General features: G+C 43.9%; 1 protein-coding gene across 1 annotated transcript in view; it reads right to left on the minus strand.

Moving 5' to 3' along the window:
• Positions 1 to 15,452: 15,452 nt before the first annotated feature.
• The window catches only part of LOC112219940 (NMDA receptor synaptonuclear signaling and neuronal migration factor-like), a 109,482-nt gene continuing 106,293 nt past the window's right edge, over positions 15,453 to 18,641 (minus strand). The window contains exon 26 of the mRNA XM_042302820.1: positions 15,453 to 15,753. Within this exon, the coding sequence (XP_042158754.1) occupies positions 15,656 to 15,753 (98 nt within the window). The 3' untranslated portion in view covers positions 15,453 to 15,655. The remainder of the gene's footprint in view (positions 15,754 to 18,641) is intronic.

Below are 18,641 nucleotides of genomic sequence, written 5' to 3' on the forward strand. Positions count from 1 at the left end.
CAGAACCGGAAGTTCAACACTCACCACCCCCCACTGTCTTTCTACAGTACAAACTCAGCGAGTGTGGGTCCATTTGAAAGGGGTGGGGGTCGAAACAGACTCAAAAATTCCCTAAAGAGCATTTCCTCCTGGCTCTTAAGTTGTATTCTATGATGTTATTATTCCACTTTAAGTTAAGGATGTAGAAATCCTTATTTGTAAATAGTACATAAGGAGGACTGTCTGAGTAGTCCTGATCTGTCTATTCTCTTCTATCATAATATCATCATTTAAAACAGGGGTTCCCAACCTAGATCTGCAATGCTTTAGGCTAGAAACATGCCGTTAATTGCCTGAGGAAGACTCAACTCTGATGCACACGGGACTATCTTTGGTTTGTCTCTGACATTCAGAAGCTTAGCTACGACCTTCTAAAGTCGATGAGTCAAAGAAATTGGACTGCTTGGGGGGTAATCTTATACAATGTGTGGCTCTGTCACTATCAATTGATCTATTCACTTTCTGTAAAAGAGAATATCTATAATTAAATGAAAGCATATTAAAATGATCATAATAAAACATATTTGATAGCGGAATAACATTTGAGGAAATCAGGTCTAGACTTTATTTTCCTTATCTTTTAGATGGGCTATTTAATAATAATGGATGTCACGAGTCTTCTTAAACTACATAGAATTGCAGGAAATTAGCTTCAAAACAACAACATTTTCCTTGGTCTCTCAAATTGAACAAAATCAAGCTGGTGGTGTATTTAATATAGAGTCTCTCAATAAACAAAGATAAATAGAAAACGAGGAGAGGGGCGGGACATTTTTCAAATGTGAAAAAGTGGTCCCTGGGGGTAAAAGGTTGGGAATCCCTGATTTTAAAATAACATTTATGTAGGACTTCTCCCCCTTTCTTTCATCAGCCAGTCCAAGTGGTGACACAATCAAAAATAAATCCCTCCCTCTGTTAAAGTAGTCATCTGAATGATGTCATTTAACGGTGAGGTAATGGTGGACTGCAGCAGTGGAGCAGGTGTACAGGAGGCAGGATTGCAGGATTGCAGGAGGCAGGATTGCAGGATTGCAGGAGGCAGGATTGCAGGATTGCAGGATTGCAGGATTGCAGGAGGCAGGATTGCAGGAGGCAGGATTGCAGGAGGCAGGATTGTAGGAGGCAGGATTGCAGGAGGCAGGATTGCAGGAGGCAGGATTGCAGGAGGCAGGATTGCAGGAGGCAGGATTGCAGGAGGCAGGATTGCAGGAGGCAGGATTGCATTGCACTAGAAGTGACTGTTACAGTACATGGCTGAAATCTATAGGATGAAGGAATTGTGCTACTGTCTTTCTCTCATTTCCTTCTTTTTCTGGTTTCTAACGTCAACACGGTTCTGTTGGAGATTAACAGAGGTGGCCAGTGTTAGGTAAGGGTTGGTGTTCAGTGCTAGGGCCAAGTAGACAGAGGAAGGAGCGCTATCCCTCCCTCTCAGGATGTGAATAAAATAATACTAAACTCAATTAAACACTAACCTTAGGAAGAACTTAACTGTTGTGTATCGTTTTATACTAAATGCCTTTGTTACTTGTAATGCTTGTACTGTACCTTTTTTGCCTCACCCTTTTGTGGGGATACAGTTAGTTTACCATATAAGATTCATACAGTACTTTATGTTAATATTTTGTGAATCGGTTGATCGGGTAGAATTTTGCTTACTTTACAGATCTTTAGATTTATATGGAAGATTTAAAGCAATGTTTAATAAAAGGCATGGAGCATTGATGTGTGTGTATGTACTTAAACTGGACTTTTAATGGGATAAAAAAAATATTAAAACTATTGTGCTCATTACATTAGCCTCATTAGCTGAAGATCTTTAATTGATGTCTGGCTAAAACCAATATGTTGATTTATTAATACCAATATTGCTGCGTTCACACAGGTAGCCCAATTCTGATTCCCCCCACACTAATTGGTCTTTTGACCAATCAGATTAGCTCTGAAAAAGATCTGATGTGAAAATATCTGATGGGATTGGTCAAAAGACCAATTAGTGGAAATAATATCAGAATTGGGTCTGTCTGGGTAAACGCAGCCATTGTGGTGGTTCACACTCTTTCTTAAATCTGCAATTCTCCTCATTTACTGCAGCAGGAGTGTAGCAACTCCCATGTTGACATGCCATGGTTGCCATGGTTCCCCTTGTCACTGTGGAAGCAAAACAAATGGCAAAACATCTTAACGGTTGTTTCCTGAGGGTGAACGGCATGTAATGGTTGAAAAAGGTTTACTTTTTGACCATCATTTGTACCAATCAATAGGACATTGTCAAAGTCATGAAACAATCACTTGCATTGGAAAGAACAATTTTCTCCACCACTAACCTCTATATGAATTTGACAGCACTCTGCAGCTATCCTGCTCTGAGAGAACGATGTACACTATATTAGAATTCAATGGCTCCTGATCTGGAGATTACATGCTGCTATTAAGGAGGGTGTAAGTATCGTACTTTATCAGAATTCAATGGCTCGCGGTTTGCGCGAGAATTCTGATGTGATAATGACACATTGAGGGGAGGCAAACCATGGGCAGGCTGTAGTAGGTTTGGTAGGCGAGGCACATGCTAGGGTCACCCCTGTTTAGTATTCCCGGGAGGCCTTCCTGTGTCCCCACACGTCTGACATGAACATTAGCATTTGCAAAAGCTTTGCTTACAACACTGCAGCCTCGCCGCTCTTTTTCTGTAATTGAGGGAGCTCCGAGGACCTGCATTCACAGCTCTGACACCACAGATGGGCCATTCATACATTCATTGATCAAAAATCTATTTGGTGCCGGGGAGCACAGAGGGAGGAAAGGTGATAAACTACTAGAGGTAATCATTTGTAATGTGTGTAATCATAAGGAAAGGATGTGGAGGGATTGGAACAGTGGCGTACCACAGTTTCACGAGGTCTGAGCAAATGGCTAACTTCTTACAATTCTACACATTTTGCCATGGGTAATCTCATGCTATTCTAATTTAACATTTTTAAAGCACATTTTGTGTAATTGTTAACATTTATGTCATAGCATATGAACAGGTCTGGCTATCTGGGAGGAGGCCTCCAGGGGGTGGTTGTTCCCTAGAGTCCATGAGGGGGGAGGTCCTAAGTCAGCAGTCTTAGAATTGCACACTTCTGCAGGTGTGCTGTTTTTTGGATCTTCTGGTTCCTCTTTGGTTCCTCCCCTCCTCTTGTTTCTCCCAGGCCTTCCATGGTCTCCTCGTTTGGAGAAATGGCAGCTTTGGCCTCTAAAGAGAAGGAGGGATCTGACAAAGCAGCTGATGGGGGAGGGAAATAAACCTTCTGTAAAGAGATCATTTTTTGAATTAGAGGGACCTGTTTTAGTGCAGAAAGATGGTTAATCGCAGTCTGTATAAAGTATTCAGATAAAGTAAATAAATTATTCAAGTGGGTCTTAAACGTAAGAGAAACTCTAGTGGTACTCTAGCATTACTGTCGGATGAAAAGACATCCATTACCTGAATATGTTTTGGCTAGGGACATCAGAGATGCTGTCAATGTAAAATATCTAATTCCATACATTATTGATTCCAATCCCCCAAAGTGCTCCACAATGAAGAGAACAATCACTCAGTTAGGCCTTGGTTGAAGAACAAAACAAACTATCAAGTCTTTGAACGTGCCAATCACGAACCAACACACACCAACGTGCACACGCACTCACTCACACACCCTTTAACCTCTATACAGAATACTCTAATTATAACGTGTTGCAACTCGCAGCTTCAGAGAAATGTTCAAACCGTATGTTCTGACAGCGATGGAAAAGTAACAAACTCTTTCTGGAAATTCACACTGCTCTGATTTCAAAATGATATGTACTGTCAACTGCTGTCCTCAGAAGACATCTCACGTGTTGGCTCATGAGCCCAACAAGCTCAAGCTCTAGTTCTTTCACTAACTACCAGACATCCCAGTACCTAGCCCTCCCCCTCCCTCCTGCACATCACATACTGTATCTCTGATATGCTCAGTAGCAGTGTGTGGATAAAATCACTTGGGAAGCCAAGACAGGAAAAAAGCCATATTACAACCTATGTGTTGTGATGATTGCGTTGTTTGCTCTATGATCTGTTAGTTCATATGCCTTGACACCGTGATATATAGGCCTGAAGGCCGAGACAATAAGAAGACACAGTAGTAGAATAAATTCAACCACACCGTTGTTTCATCACAAAACCAGAGAGCAACCTTATCCGGTAAAGTCCACAAAGCATATTGCAGCTAATAAACAGTCACATGACCTACAGCATGGACAATCAAGTTAATGTTTCCCACTTAGAACACTGGAGAGTTACCGCAAGTCGCAAAGAAAACAGGAGCTGCCTCCACTATTCCAGCAGCATTTCAACTTCAACATCATCTAATCACTTCTGTTTAGACTAATACAGTGACAACTAAAATATTCCCAAAACAATTAAGTCTAGTCAATGTAAGCTAAATATCATGTGGCTGTCCATGGTAAGATTTCTCTGTTTATGCATGTGTGTGTGTGTGTATGCATAAGTAGACTAAAATGCTTGCTCGCTAGCCTAACTCTCTTTCATGGCCAGCTAGTTAACATTAGCCTACTACATCTAGCTACATTTTGAACTTCTGTCCTTTCAGGTCAGAGGCACAATGTATGAATATGGTTGGATCAGAATCACCGTTATAATCTTTGGCCAGTATGGAGAATTAAGTAAAAGTCCAAATCCCCATTTCCACCCATGGCTAATTTAGGAAAGGGCTCATTTTAGCTAGCTAGCCACCGGAGGACAACAACACAACAAGATGCAACAATTCAACTACCTTTTTCATGTCAATGAAGTTTGGCTTGATGTGATTGGTGCGAAACCAAATCCAAACTTGCTTCCCTTGACACTTTTTTTGAGCTCAGTCAGGTTAGTGGATCTTATTGTATATATTTTATCAAGGGAAGCCAAACGCTCGCTGACTTCCCTTGTATTCAGTGCTGCTACGGGCGGCAACAATGTCATACTCTTTTTGACCAGACAGAATCAGACAGATACGCTACACAAACAGACACAGAGACGGAGGGGCGCTGTGTCGCTCGCGCAGATGCTTTTTCCAGTGAGATACATTCTCAGATACAGCCTCTTGCGAATTGAAAGAAAATTATGAAACACAGAGACAAAATATAAACTATTTTATTATTATTTATTGGTGCATTTTTTTTGGGGGGGGGAAGCCTGGCTTCTCTTGGCATCTATGAATACACACCACTGGATATGCTCTGCTACTTGAGTTTGAGCTATAAATAAAGCCCTTGTTTTGGATTTGAAGAAAAGGTTGTCTTTCTACTGAAATATATTAGGAAAAGTATTTTAGGAAAAGGGCCTTGTAGGTTGCTATATCCTGGATCAAAATGTATGCTGTTTTTCTGAATGTGGGAAATTAGGCTAAAGGCCTAACTTGACATCCTACTCAATAACACAGACAGTGTATGGCAGAAAGGGAGGAGCTGAATAATTGATAGACAAAGCAGAACAAACAGTAGGCAGCCGTGGCTCCTCCATCCACAGTGACTGAGACCTTGACTGAGCATTTGGTACATTAATTTGAGCTATTGCTCTGCCTTGTGGTTTCAGTAGAAAACCTATTTTTGCAACATCAATATGTGTGTAGTTGCTAGGCACACACAAACACACCTGAACACACTCCTGTTTCCTCTGTTCCAAATGGTGATAGATGGCACGTTTAGAGCATTAGGCGATGCTCTTTTTCTGAGTTCAAGCACAGTGAAGCGTCAAGTGGCGTGAGGGAGAGAGAGAGGGAGGCAAACCGGGTTAGTGAGAGAAGGAGATGAAAGAATGAAAGCTCAATTTCCCCTTATCTTCACCATCAATGATGGTCTAATGTCTGCCTACATGTGCATGTTAACCAGCCACAGCCTGCTGTTTCCACTCAACCTCAACGCTGGATGGACCACTGAGGTGACATTGACCTTGACGCACACTAACAAAAGTAATTTGAGAACCATGTTCCAAAATGATTACCAACACATCGACTGTCTAACTCGCAGAAATTCTACTCTTGACCACTGCTACACCCCTTTTCGACATGGGTATAAGGCCTTATCCTGTCCTCCTTTCGGAAACTCCAACCATGACTCCATCTTGCTTCTCCCTGCCTACAAACAAAGACTTGAGGGAAGTTCCAGTGGTCAGACCAACGCTGTACAGACCTGACCAATCAGAAATCACGCTCCAAGACTGTTTTGATCACATGGACTGTGTTCCAGGTTGCCTCTGGAGATAATGTCAATGAATACGTCAACTTTGTGCATTATGTGATACCGATAGTATCTTTGGAAAGCGTAACCGAATCAAAAAAATGTGGATTGATAGGAGCCTTGTAGGAAAACTGAAAGAGAGAGATGCTGCCTATAAACAGGGCAAGGTGACTGTGGACAATAGTTTCATTAAATAGTACAAATATGACTTACGCAGATCAATCAAGATGTCGAAACACAAGTACAGAGACAAAATGGAGGAGCAATTCACCGGGTTGGACAAAAGGCATGTGTGGCAGGGGCTGTTAACAATCACGGATTACAAAAAGAAAGCCAGCCACATTACGGTCAACAATGCCACCATACTGGATGAGCTAAACACCTTTTTCCTCAAGATTCAAGAACAATGACCCTGAGCTGTGGAGGAGAGCCCCCGATGACAACCTGGGCCACACACTCACAGTCTCCACTGAGGACGTATGTAAGTCATTCAAATGTGTTAACAACAGCAAGGCTGCTGGCCCAGATAGTATCTCTAGCCGTGCACTCAAAGCATCCTGTCGGGCTGTATCACCGCCTGGTATGGCAACTGCCCAATGATTTACTGGGTGCAAACTACCCGCCCTCCAGGACACCTACAGCACCCGATGTCACAGGAAGGCCAAAAAGATCATCAAGGATATTAACCACCCAAGCCACTGCCTGTTCACCCCGCTATCATTCAGGTGCATCAAAGCTGCGATCGAGAGAAAGCTTCAGAAGTCACATAATTAGTTAAATAAAGTCCACCTGTGTGCAATCCAAGTGTCACATGATCTGTCACATGATCTCAGTATATATACACCTGTTCTGAAAGGCCCCAGAGTCTGCAGCACCACTAAGCAAGGGGCACCACCAAGCAAGCGGCACCATGAAGACCAAGGAGCTCTCCAAACAGGTTAGGGACAACGTTGTGGAGAAATACAGATCAAGGTTGGGTTATAAAAAATATCAGAGACTTTGAACATCCCACAGAACACCATTAAATCCATTATAAAAAAATGGAAAGAATATGGCACCACAACAAACCTGCCAAGAGGCCCGCCCACCAAGACTCACGGACCAGGCAAGGAGGGCATTAATCAGAGAGGCAACAAAGAGACCAAAGATAACCCTGAAGGAGCTGCAAAGCTCCACAGCGGAGAGTGTGTATCTGTGAGTATCTGTCCATAGGATCACTTTAAGCCATACACTCCACAGAGCTGGACTTTACGGAAGAGTGGTCAGAAAAAAGCCATTGCTTCAAGAAAAAAATAAGCAAACACGTTTGGTGATCACCAAAAGGCATGTGGGAGACTCCCCAAACATATGGAAGAAGGTACTCTGGTCAGATGACACTAAAATGTAGCTTTTTGGCCATCAAAGAAAACGCTATGCCTGGCGCAAACCCAACACCTCTCATCACCCAGAGATAAGCATCCCCATCATGCTGTGGGGATGTTTTTCATCGGCTGGGACTGGGAAACTGGTCAGAATTGAAGGAATGATGTATGGCGCTAAATACAGGGAAATTCATGAGGGAAACCTGTTTCAGTCTTCTAGAGATTTGAGACTGGGATGGAGGTTCACCTCCCAGCAGGACAATGACCCTGAGCATACTGCTAAAACAACATTTGAGTGGTTTAAGGGGAAACATTTAAATGTCTTGGAATGGCCTAGTCAAAGCCCAGTCCTCACTGATCCTCAACGTGTGGGTTCCACAAGGGTGCGTCCTCAGTCTCCTCCTGTATTTTCTGTATTCCCGCGACTGCGTGGCCTCACACAGTTCCAACTCCATCACCAAGTTTGCTGATGACACAACAGTAGGACCAGACAGCCTATAGAGAGGAGGCAGGCACTCTGGCGACATGGTGCAAGGTAAACAACCTCTCCCTCAACGTTAGCAAAACAAAGGAGCTGATTGTGGACTTCAGGAGGAACCAGGCTGGGCACGCCCCCATCTTCATCAATGGGGCCGCCTTGGAGCCGGTCAATAACTACGGACACCGTAGTGAAGAAGGCATGACTGCGACTCTTCAACCTTAGGATGCTGAAGAAATGCAGCCTGTCCCCGCCTGCCCTCAGTGTTCTACACGAGCATCATTGAGAGCGTACCGTTTGGCTGCATCACAGCCGGGTACGGCAACTCCACCGCCACTCTTCAGATGGTGATACATGTAGCCGAACGCACCATTGGGTGCACACTGCCTGCCCTACAGGACACCTACCAACATCAGGTGTCGCAGGAAGGCCAAGAAGCCATGCCCTGTTCTCCTCGCTTTAATCACTAATCAACTAGTCGTTCCCCCTCCCCCTGTGGCTCCCCCTATGGACTTTTTTGGTTACTACATGATTCCATATGTGTTATTTCATAGTTTTGATGTCTTCACTATTATTCTACATTGTAGAAAATAGTAAAAATAAAGAAAAACCTTGAATGAGTAGGTGTGTCCAAACTTTATGACTGGTGCTGTAAATACTGCTATTTCTATTTGTATTGTTGTTTTTTTATGACAATTTTCTTGTTTTATTTCACTTAGTGCTGCATGTTGGAGCTCAAAGCCTGAGATTTTCACTGTACCCTGCAATGACACCTGCAACCCCGTACATGTGACTTTTAAACATTCTGAATCCGACTCTTAGGACAGGCTGGAAAACAATGTGTTCTCGACGCTCGCTGACCAGGGCCATAGAGCCACGGAGAGATTCATCGCCTTGCTACGCCGTTCACTTTAACGAGCTGCTGATCCTCCACCACCTACAGGGAGGACAGGACAGTTTCCCACAGAACGGGACTGGAGCTCAGTTTCTGACCTTGCGTCTTGAGTCTCCTTTTCATGTCTTTTCAACATTTGAGAGCTAGGCTGAGATTCTCTTCTGAACATTCTCCAGTGATTACTATTCTGTTGTGACAAGGGGTTAAAATGGCAATTCGGAGGTGGATGGTGGTGGTGGGAGAATTAGGGTTGGAGCTGTAGTTAGGGTTGTGGTTGAGGCTATACGGTTAGGGTTGGAGCTGTAGTTAGGGTTGTGGTTGTGGCTATACGGTTAGGGTTGGAGCTGTAGTTAGGGTTGTGGTTGTGGCTATACGGTTAGGGTTGGAGCTGTAGTTAGGGTTGGAGCTGTAGTTAGGGTTGTAGTTAGGGTTGTGGTTGAGGCTATACGGTTAGGGTTGGAGCTGTAGTTAGGGTTGTGGTTGAGGCTATACGGTTAGAGTTGGAGCTGTAGTTAGGGTTGTGGTTGAGGCTATACGGTTAGGGTTGGAGCTGTAGTTAGGGTTGTGGTTGAGGCTGTAGTTAGGGTTGGAGCTGTAGTTAGGGTTGTGGTTGAGGCTATACGGTTAGGGTTGGAGCTGTAGTTAGGGTTGTGGTTGAGGCTATACGGTTAGGGTTGGAGTTGAACCAGGATGTGGGAATGAAGCTAGGGTTAGGATTGTAGTTGAGGCTAGAGATAGGACATTTCTGAAGTGTAGGGGCCCATACATTTGGAGGGGGCGTGGATCTACCTCCCTGTTTTCACTCCTCATTCTAACACGTCTGCCCCTAGAATTTAATCAAGCATCTAACGCAATTACGCAAGATTTTAATTCTGGGTTTCTGAGATTACCCCAACACTAACTCCAGATGGTAGATGAACAGTGAGTATTGAGTAAAATTAAGGGACTGTAGATTCAAGATCAGATAGCATCTGACTGAATCCTTCCATGCAGACCATTTTTTATCATACCCTTATCAGATAAGCCCAAAAAACTTCATCTGACCCCTCCTATACACTCTTAGAAAAAAAGAGAAGGTGCTATCTAGTACCTAAAACGAGTGTAGGCTGTTCTCCAGAATTCCAACTTCTCCCCCTAGGTAAGTCTTGGCAAACATTCTTTAGATTCAAATCTGTGTATTTACCCTGCAACAAGCATAAAGAGAGAGCGAGAGAGAGGGATGGGTGTACATAGAATTGTTCACTCAAGGTGGAGGGGTGGAGATTACGGATAAATGTGCCAAAAACCAGGATAACTACTCACTCCATTGGAAGTGATGTAGACAATTACATTGATGGAAGCTACAATCTATCTGCAGTATTAAAGCTGATCATCCCCCAACCCCCCAAAAAATATGAAAAAATCTCACTCGAACACTGCATCAATCCCTCTATCTGTTAAGATACTGAAAATATACTCCTCTAAAGTATGTTTCAGGTTAGAGCTGCCGTCTCTCCACCCCTCTTCTTCTATTTTAGTTCAGAAGAGGTCAAACAGAGTGTAAGGGCATGACGTCAATGTTAGATAAAGGAGCACACATCCTCAGCCCAACAGATGAAACGATACTGTAAGGCACGATCAGTTTTCTCAGAGAATATCCAACGACAAAGATATTTTGTTGAAGAAATCCTTTACTCCTCAGTCTGAATCAATGCTTATCTCTGTAGACTCCCATTGCTTTATAGAGTGCTCAGTCTGCATAGTGCGTGCTCAGTGCGGGCTTTCTTTCCAAGTAATCACTCAATGATGTTAAATGGACCTGTTCACTGACCCTGCTAGGGATATGACACAGGGTCACTGGAATTCTTCATTTCTCCAATGGACTCATTAGGAGCGGAGTGTGAGGCAGAGGACATGGCCTTTCAGGGTGAAAGAACCCAGCTGTAGCACTCTGAAACACGGCTCTTCCAGCACAAAGCCGTTAATACTCGCTTTAATGAAATGACAAGACATCAATGAAAAAAAGAGGCAAACTCTGGTCTCCATTTCCACAGGCTATTTTACTGGAAAATATGCTTCAAAAACCATTATGCATGCGATTGTGTGCCAATTGTGTACATGGTTTCTCTCAGTAAATTTAATGGATGCCCTTAACACAGCCCACTTGAATCCAAAATGGATTTTCTCCCTCTCAATAACATGATGGTGAAGTACAATGAAATGCTCACAACACTGATTTGCTTTCGAGGTTGGTCATTTTAAATGAGTAGAGATATACACTGTGTATTTTATTGTTATCTATATTGATCTAAAAACACATTGAGAATCAGAGTGCTCCAAAAATAAATAATCACATTGTTTCACATTCCCCTCATGTCTTAAATGATTCATAGATTATAATTCAGTGTAAACTACTTGCTATAGAATAAAACAGACATACAAAAGGCTGTGGATTTCTAAATGGCACTAAATATCAATCATGGGGCATTCATTGGTTAAAAATGGATCAACCAAAAATGCATCAACCAATGGTTGTGTGTCAGGTCATCGATTGCACAGTCAAGCATCACATTTCTGTATTATATGATTTGGTTTGATGATATGTGAAATCTGAAATACATGAGTCTTCAATGTAGACAGCCTGGAACACGGGCCACAATCCACCAAGTGGGCGGGCTGTATGCCTCTTCAGTGTGTCATCGATCAATCATCCTCTAACAAAGCCAATCATCTTCCAGCTGAGCCACCAGCCGTCTCTCAGTGGGCAGCCAAGAGAGGAGGAAAGACGTGGCTAAAGAGAAGATCTCCTCGGCGTCGTCCCAAATGCACCCTATTCCCTTTATAGTGCACTACTTTTGAGCAGGGCCTATAGGCAGACGTTAAAAACAGCATCATTCTCTGTCTGAGTTCCTATGAGACATGAACAAGTGTTTTTACTTTTCCTCAGTGCTCCAGAACTCTGAAGCGTACAGTACAGTGAGTCGCTGCACATAAAGCCCTGTTGTTAGCAAGAGAGAGTATCAAAAAGAGTGAGAAAGTCCATTTTCGGTCATTTTCAACTTTCTTACTTTCCTCCCATCTCTACCATGTAGCTGCTACAAACCACAGATCATTTCTGTGGATTCTCACTCGGTGCGCTATATACCATACCATACACAGTAACCTGGATAGAGGAAAGGAGCAATTAGCTCAAATAAGTACAGTTGAAGTCGGAAGTTTACATACACTTAGGTTGGAGTCATTAAACCTTGTTTATCAACAACCCCACACATGTCTTGTTAACAAACTATAGTTTTTGCAAGCCAGTTAGGTCATCTACTTTGTGCATGACACAAGTAGTTTTTCCAACAATTGTTTACAGACAGATTATTTAACTTATAATTCACTGTATCACAATTCCAGTGGGTCAGAAGTTTACATACACTAAGTTGACTGTGCCTTTAATTTAACCAGCTTGGAAAATTCCAGAAAACGATGTCATGGCTTTAGAAGCTTCTGATTGGCTAATTGACATCATTTGAGTCAATTGTTGATGTACCCGTGGATGTATTTCAAGGCCTACCTTCAAACTCAGTGCCTCTTTGCTTGACATCATGGGAAAATCAAAATAAATCAGCCATGAACCTCCACAAGTTTGGTTCATCCTTGGGAGCAATTTCCAAATGCCTGAAGGTACCATGTTCATCTGTAAAAACAATAGTACGCAAGTATAAACACCATGGGACCACGCAGCCATCATACCGCTCAGGAAGGAGATGTGTTCTGTCTCCTAGAGATGAATGTACTTTGGTGCGAAAAGTGCAAATCAATCCCAGAACAACAGCAAAGGACCTTGTGAAGATGCTGGAGGAAACCAGTACAAAAGTATCTATATCCACATTAAAATGAGTCCTATATCGACATAACCTGAAAGGCCGCTCAGTAAGGAAGAAGCCACTGTTCCAAAACCACCATAAAAAGCCAGACTACGGTTTGCAACTGCACATGGGGACAAAGATCGTAGTTTTTAGAGAAATGTCCTCTGGTCTGATTAAACAAAAATAGAACTGTTTGGCCATAATGACCATCGTTATGTTTGGAGGAAAAATGGGGAGGCTTGCAAGCCAAGGAACAACATCCTAACCATGAAGCACGGGGGTGGCAACATCATGTTGTGGGGGTGCTTTGCTGCAGGAGGGACTAGTGCACTTAAAAAAAATAGGTGGCATCACGAGGGAGGAAATTTCTGTGGATATATTGAAGCAACATCTCAAGACATCAGTCAGGAAGTTAAAGTTTGGTCGCAAATGGGTCTTCCAAATGGACAACGACCCCAAGCATACTTCCAAAGTTGTGACAAAATGGCTTAAGGACAACAAAGTCAAGGTATTGGAGTGGCCATCACAAAGCCCTGACCTCAATTCCATAGAACATTTGTGGGCAGAACTGAAAAAGCGAGTGCGAGCAAGGAGGCCTACAAACCTGACTCAGTTACACCAGCTCTGTCAGGAGGAATGGGCCAAAATTCACCCAACTTATTGTGGGAAGCTTGTGGAAGGCTACCTGAAATGTTTGACCCAAGTTAAACAATTTAAAGGCAATGCTACCAAATACTAATTGAGTGTATGTGAACTTCTGACCCACTGGGAATGTGATGAAAGAAATACAAGCTGAAATAAATCATTCTCTCTACTATTATTCTGACATTTCACATTCTTAAAATAAAGTGGTGATCCTAACTGACCTAAACAGGGAATTTTTACTAGGATTAAATGTCAGGAATTGTGAAACTGAGTTTAAATATATTTGGCGTATGTAGGTGTATGTAAACTTCCGAGTTCAACTGTAGGTAAAACAAATCCTCATTTATTTTGATACATTTCTTTTCAATCCGCTCTTATGATTTCCCTCACACTTAAAAAATATTTAAAAGGTAACAGTACAGTCAGAGAGATTGATGTTACATAAATGATCAGATACGGGTGGACAGAGAGATACACAGTATGGGCGTTTGCATCTTTAGATGTAGCATCGAAGGCTTATATGAACTTTAGAGAAGAGAACGGAAGAGTACATATAGAACTGCTTTAAGAGCTCTGGGTCTGGGTCTGTGTCTGGGTCTGTGTCTGGGTCTGGCTCTGTGTCTGGGTCTGTGTCTGGGTCTGTGTCTGTGTCTGGGTCTGGACCTGTCTGGGTCTGGGTCTGTGTCTGGGTCTGTGTCTGTATCTGTGTCTGTGTCTGGGTCTGTGTCTGTGTCTGGGTCTGGACCTGTGTCTGGGTCTGTGTCTGTGTCTGGGTCTGTGTCTGGGTCTGGGTCTGTGTCTGGGTCTGTGTCTGTTAGAGCTTCGGAGGTGGGTCAAGGTCCCCATGTCGAAGTATTGTTCAAGTGCCAACACACCACCACATCTATTGCTACATCTGAGTGATGACATTGATATCTACCCCTCAACTCCTCACCCATTAGTTCCCCTCAGAAACAGAACATTTTCAAGAGCATGACACAGGCTGACAGAACAGCCACACAAAGGAAGACAAATGTGTTTGTGTTGTGTTGTGTTGATTTGGCGCTTACAGAGAATACCTTGGCAGGGAATAATGCTGTGTGTGTAAGCAGGCTGGCTTTGACTAGTGTGGAGTTATGTCTTTCTCTTTTCCAACAGTAAGCAGAGCAGCTGTTCCTTTTAGAAGTCCCCTGATCATTTCCTGTTACTGGGCAACACTAATAGGAGCTTTGCTTGAGCAGTTGGCGATGACACCAGACCTGACATCACAAGTCATCTGCTGGAAGTGTGTGTCAATGACTTCACTCTGTGGTGAGAAATTGAATGGTTCAGCTTGGCTATATCACAGAGGGAAAACGGACACACACACATACGGCCACGGACGCTGTATCTGTGGTCACATCATCCCTACACTTTGGGATCTGGAGCTGAATCAGTTGAAATAGATAGAAGATAAATGTCTCTGAGATATACATTCATCCCAAGCAATGGCACTGATGACAACAACATCTGATAGAGTAGGGGATCAAACAAACAGAGATAGTTTCATGGCTAAAACCTGAGTTATTGAAAACAGTCCATAAGAAACACCCCAACGATGCACATCAAAAATATCATATTCTCATATATAGAGTATTTGCATGACTAGAGCTAGACTATATTCATGGGATGTATATACATTTATTTATGCTTCTCCAATCCAGATTATCTGAAAGAACCAACAACTACAGAACCAGAAAATTGCTATAAGCACCTCAGACACCTTCCCCGAGGGAGAGAAAGAGAGAGCATCTCAGACACCTTCCCCGAGGGAGAGAAAGAGAGAGCAACTCAGACACCTTCCCCGAGGGAGAGAAAGAGAGAGCATCTCAGACACCTTCCCTGAGGGAGAGAAAGAGAGAGCAACTCAGACACCTTCCCTGAGGCAGAGAAAGAGAGAGCAACTCAGACACCTTCCCCGAGGGAGAGAAAGAGAGAGCATCTCAGACACCTTCCCCGAGGGAGAGAAAGAGAGAGCATCTCATCTCTTCTCCTCTTCCACCTCTCCCAGCCCTCTCCTGGATGAAAGCAGGTATGATGGGTGTTACAGTTGTGTTGAGCAGTGGTATGGAGTGGGTCCTCCTGCCCCAGTATAGACTGTATTTATGCTACAGGGTTGACTTCACTCGGAGCCCCGTCACAAAAGATCTTCATAATCCAGGAGTTTGGAGTGCTGGCGGGTTTTCCACAGGCGGAAGAGACGGAAGTCAAAGTACATCTCAATAATCTCTTTTCCTAGATAAAAGAAGTAAACATTCAATGATGTGTTTCCCTACAGGGCACCGTATCTAGTTACAAATACAAGGACTGAGCTAGTTTAGATGATCCCCTCAAGCGAGTCCACCTTAATATACTAGGTTGTGTTGCACCAACATGGATGAACGCTTAAACCGGTTGAAATCCAGGTTTATCTATTAATCATGTTGCACAAAGCTTAGTTTAAAATGTATCCTCGTTAAATGTGATTATTCTTTAAACCAGGATCAAATTGAATCCTGTCGTTCCATTGACCAGGTGTTCATTGTAAGAACTGCCGCAGGAGGAGGCTAACAAGTGTATCTGCTGTATTGTTGGTGCGATTAACAGTTATGTTACTTTGGTTTATCATGTTTGTAAAAGTAAACTAGCCAGCTAACTAATTTGCCAAAAAGCGCAGCCTCCCGGGTGGCGCAGTGGTTAAGGGCGCTGTACTGCAGTGTCAGCTGTGCCATCAGAGACTCTTGGTTCGCGCCCAGGCTCTGTCGTAACCGGCCGCGACCGGGAGGTCCGAGGGCAATGCACAATTGGCCTAGCGTCGTCTGGGTTAGGGAGGGCTTGGCCGGTAGGGATGTCCTTGTCTCATCGCGCACCAGCGACTCCTGTGGCGGGCCGAGCACAGTGCACGCTAACCAAGGTTGCCAGGTGCACGGTGTTTCCTCCGACACATTGGTGCGGCTGGCTTCCGGGTTGTATGCGCGCTGTGTTAAGAAGCAGTGCAGCTTGGTTGGGTTGTGTATCGGAGGACGCATGACCTTCAACCTTCGTCTCTCCCGAGCTTCGTCTCTCCCGAGCCGTACCACGAAATTGGGGAGAAAAAGGGGTAAAATTCAACAACAAAAAAATAAAAGTGCAATTAATTCTATAATGTATGCAGTGAAAACTCACTTTGCTTGCTAGCAATGACCAATGATGGTCTGTTTCCATAGAAATGGAATTAGAGCATCATTGTTTTGGTGAATCCATTATGACATCATAATTTAAAGATCTAACCTTAATATTAAACCAGATTAATTCATCTAAGTGGTGCAACACATCTCTGATTCAATATAATCGAATCTATAGGTCGAATCTAAGATTAATTTAACCATGTTGGTGCAACCCACCCTAAATATACTGTGTGATATTGAATATTATAATAATCTCTTTAACATTTGACTGGTTATTCTCAAAAACAATATAATTTGCAATGGATGGTTCAACTTTTTCTCATTGTGTGTTGCCGCTATGGGAGACGTCATTCACTATTCAGGGAGCAGGCTGGTTTGACCCTCTCTCACAGTGAGTCACTGTCTGCCATTAACCTTCCTGACCTTATCTAACTCACAAAAAAAATATCCCATAATCACCCAGTGTGTGTAATAGAGGGAGAGAGGGAGACAAGATGGTCTAGTTACAGTGAATGGACCCATAGGAGTGACAGAGGAAGAAATCAAAATGAGAGCAAATTGAGAAAGAGAGTTAGCAGAGACAGAGAGCAGGAGCAGAGACAGAGAGCAGTAGAGACAGAGAGCAGTAGAGACAGAACAGGAGCAGAGACAGAGAGCAGTAGAGACAGAGAGCAGTAGAGACAGAGAGCAGTAGCAGAGACAGAGAGCAAGAGCAGAGACAGAGACCAGTAGAGACAGAACAGGAGCAGAGACAGAGTGCAGTAGAGACAGAGAGCAGTAGAGACAGAGAGCAGTAGCAGAGACAGAGAGCAAGAGCAGAGACAGAGACCAGTAGAGACAGAACAGGAGCAGAGACAGAGAACAGAGAGACAGAGAGAGCAGAGCAGAGAGCAGTAGAGACAGAGAGCAGTAGAGACAGAGAGCAGTAGAGACAGAGAGCAGTAGAGACAGAGAGCAGTAGAGACAGAGATCAGAGCAGAGAGACAGGGCAGACAGAGAGAGAGACAGTAGAGACAGAGAGCAGTAGAGACAGAGAGCAGTAGAGACAGAACAGGAGCAGAGACAGAGAGTAGAGACAGGGCAGGAGCAGAGAGACAGGGCAGGAGCAGAGACCGAGAGCAGTAGAGACAGAGAGCAGTAGAGACAGAGAGCAGTAGAGACAGAACAGGAGCAGAGACAGAGAGCAGTAGCAGAGACAGAGAGCAGTAAGGACAGAGACCAGTAGAGACAGAACAGGAGCAGAGACAGAGAACAGAGAGACAGAGCAGGAGCAGAGACAGAGACCAGTAGAGACAGAACAGGAGCAGAGACAGAGAGCAGTAGAGGCAGAGAGCAGTAGGGACAGAACGGGAGCAGAGACAGAGAGCAGTAGAGACAGAGAGCAGTAGAGACAGAGATCAGGAGCAGAGAGGCAGGGCAGGAGCAGAGAGAGAGAGAGAGAGAGAGCAGTAGCAGAGACAGAGAGCAGGAGCAGAGACAGAGACCAGTAGAGACAGAGAGCAGTAGAGACAGAGATCAGGAGCAGAGAGACAGGGCAGGAGTAGAGACAGAGAGCAGTAGTTGAGACAGAAAGCAGTAGCAGAGACAGAGAGCAGTAGCAGAGACAGAGAGCAGTAGCAGAGATAGAGAGCAGGAGCAGAGACAGAAAGCAGTAGCAGAGACAGAGAGCAGTAGCAGAGATAGAGAGCAGTAGAGACAGAGAGCAGTAGAGAGCAGTAGAGACAGAGAGCAGGAGCAGAGACAGAGACCAGTAGCAGAGACAGAGAGCAGTAGAGACAGAGACCAGTAGCAGAGACAGAGAGCAGTAGCAGAGACAGAGAGCAGTAGAGACAGAGAGCAGTAGCAGAGACAGAGCAGTAGAAGAGACAGAGAGCAGTAGAGACAGAGAGTAGCAGAGACAGAGAGCAGTAGAAGAGACAGAGAGCAGTAGCAGAGACAGAGAGCAGTAGCAGAGACAGAGAGCAGTAGCAGAGACAG

Source organism: Oncorhynchus tshawytscha, linkage group LG20 (genome assembly GCF_018296145.1).
Source record: "Oncorhynchus tshawytscha isolate Ot180627B linkage group LG20, Otsh_v2.0, whole genome shotgun sequence".
Lineage (NCBI taxonomy): Eukaryota > Metazoa > Chordata > Actinopteri > Salmoniformes > Salmonidae > Oncorhynchus > Oncorhynchus tshawytscha.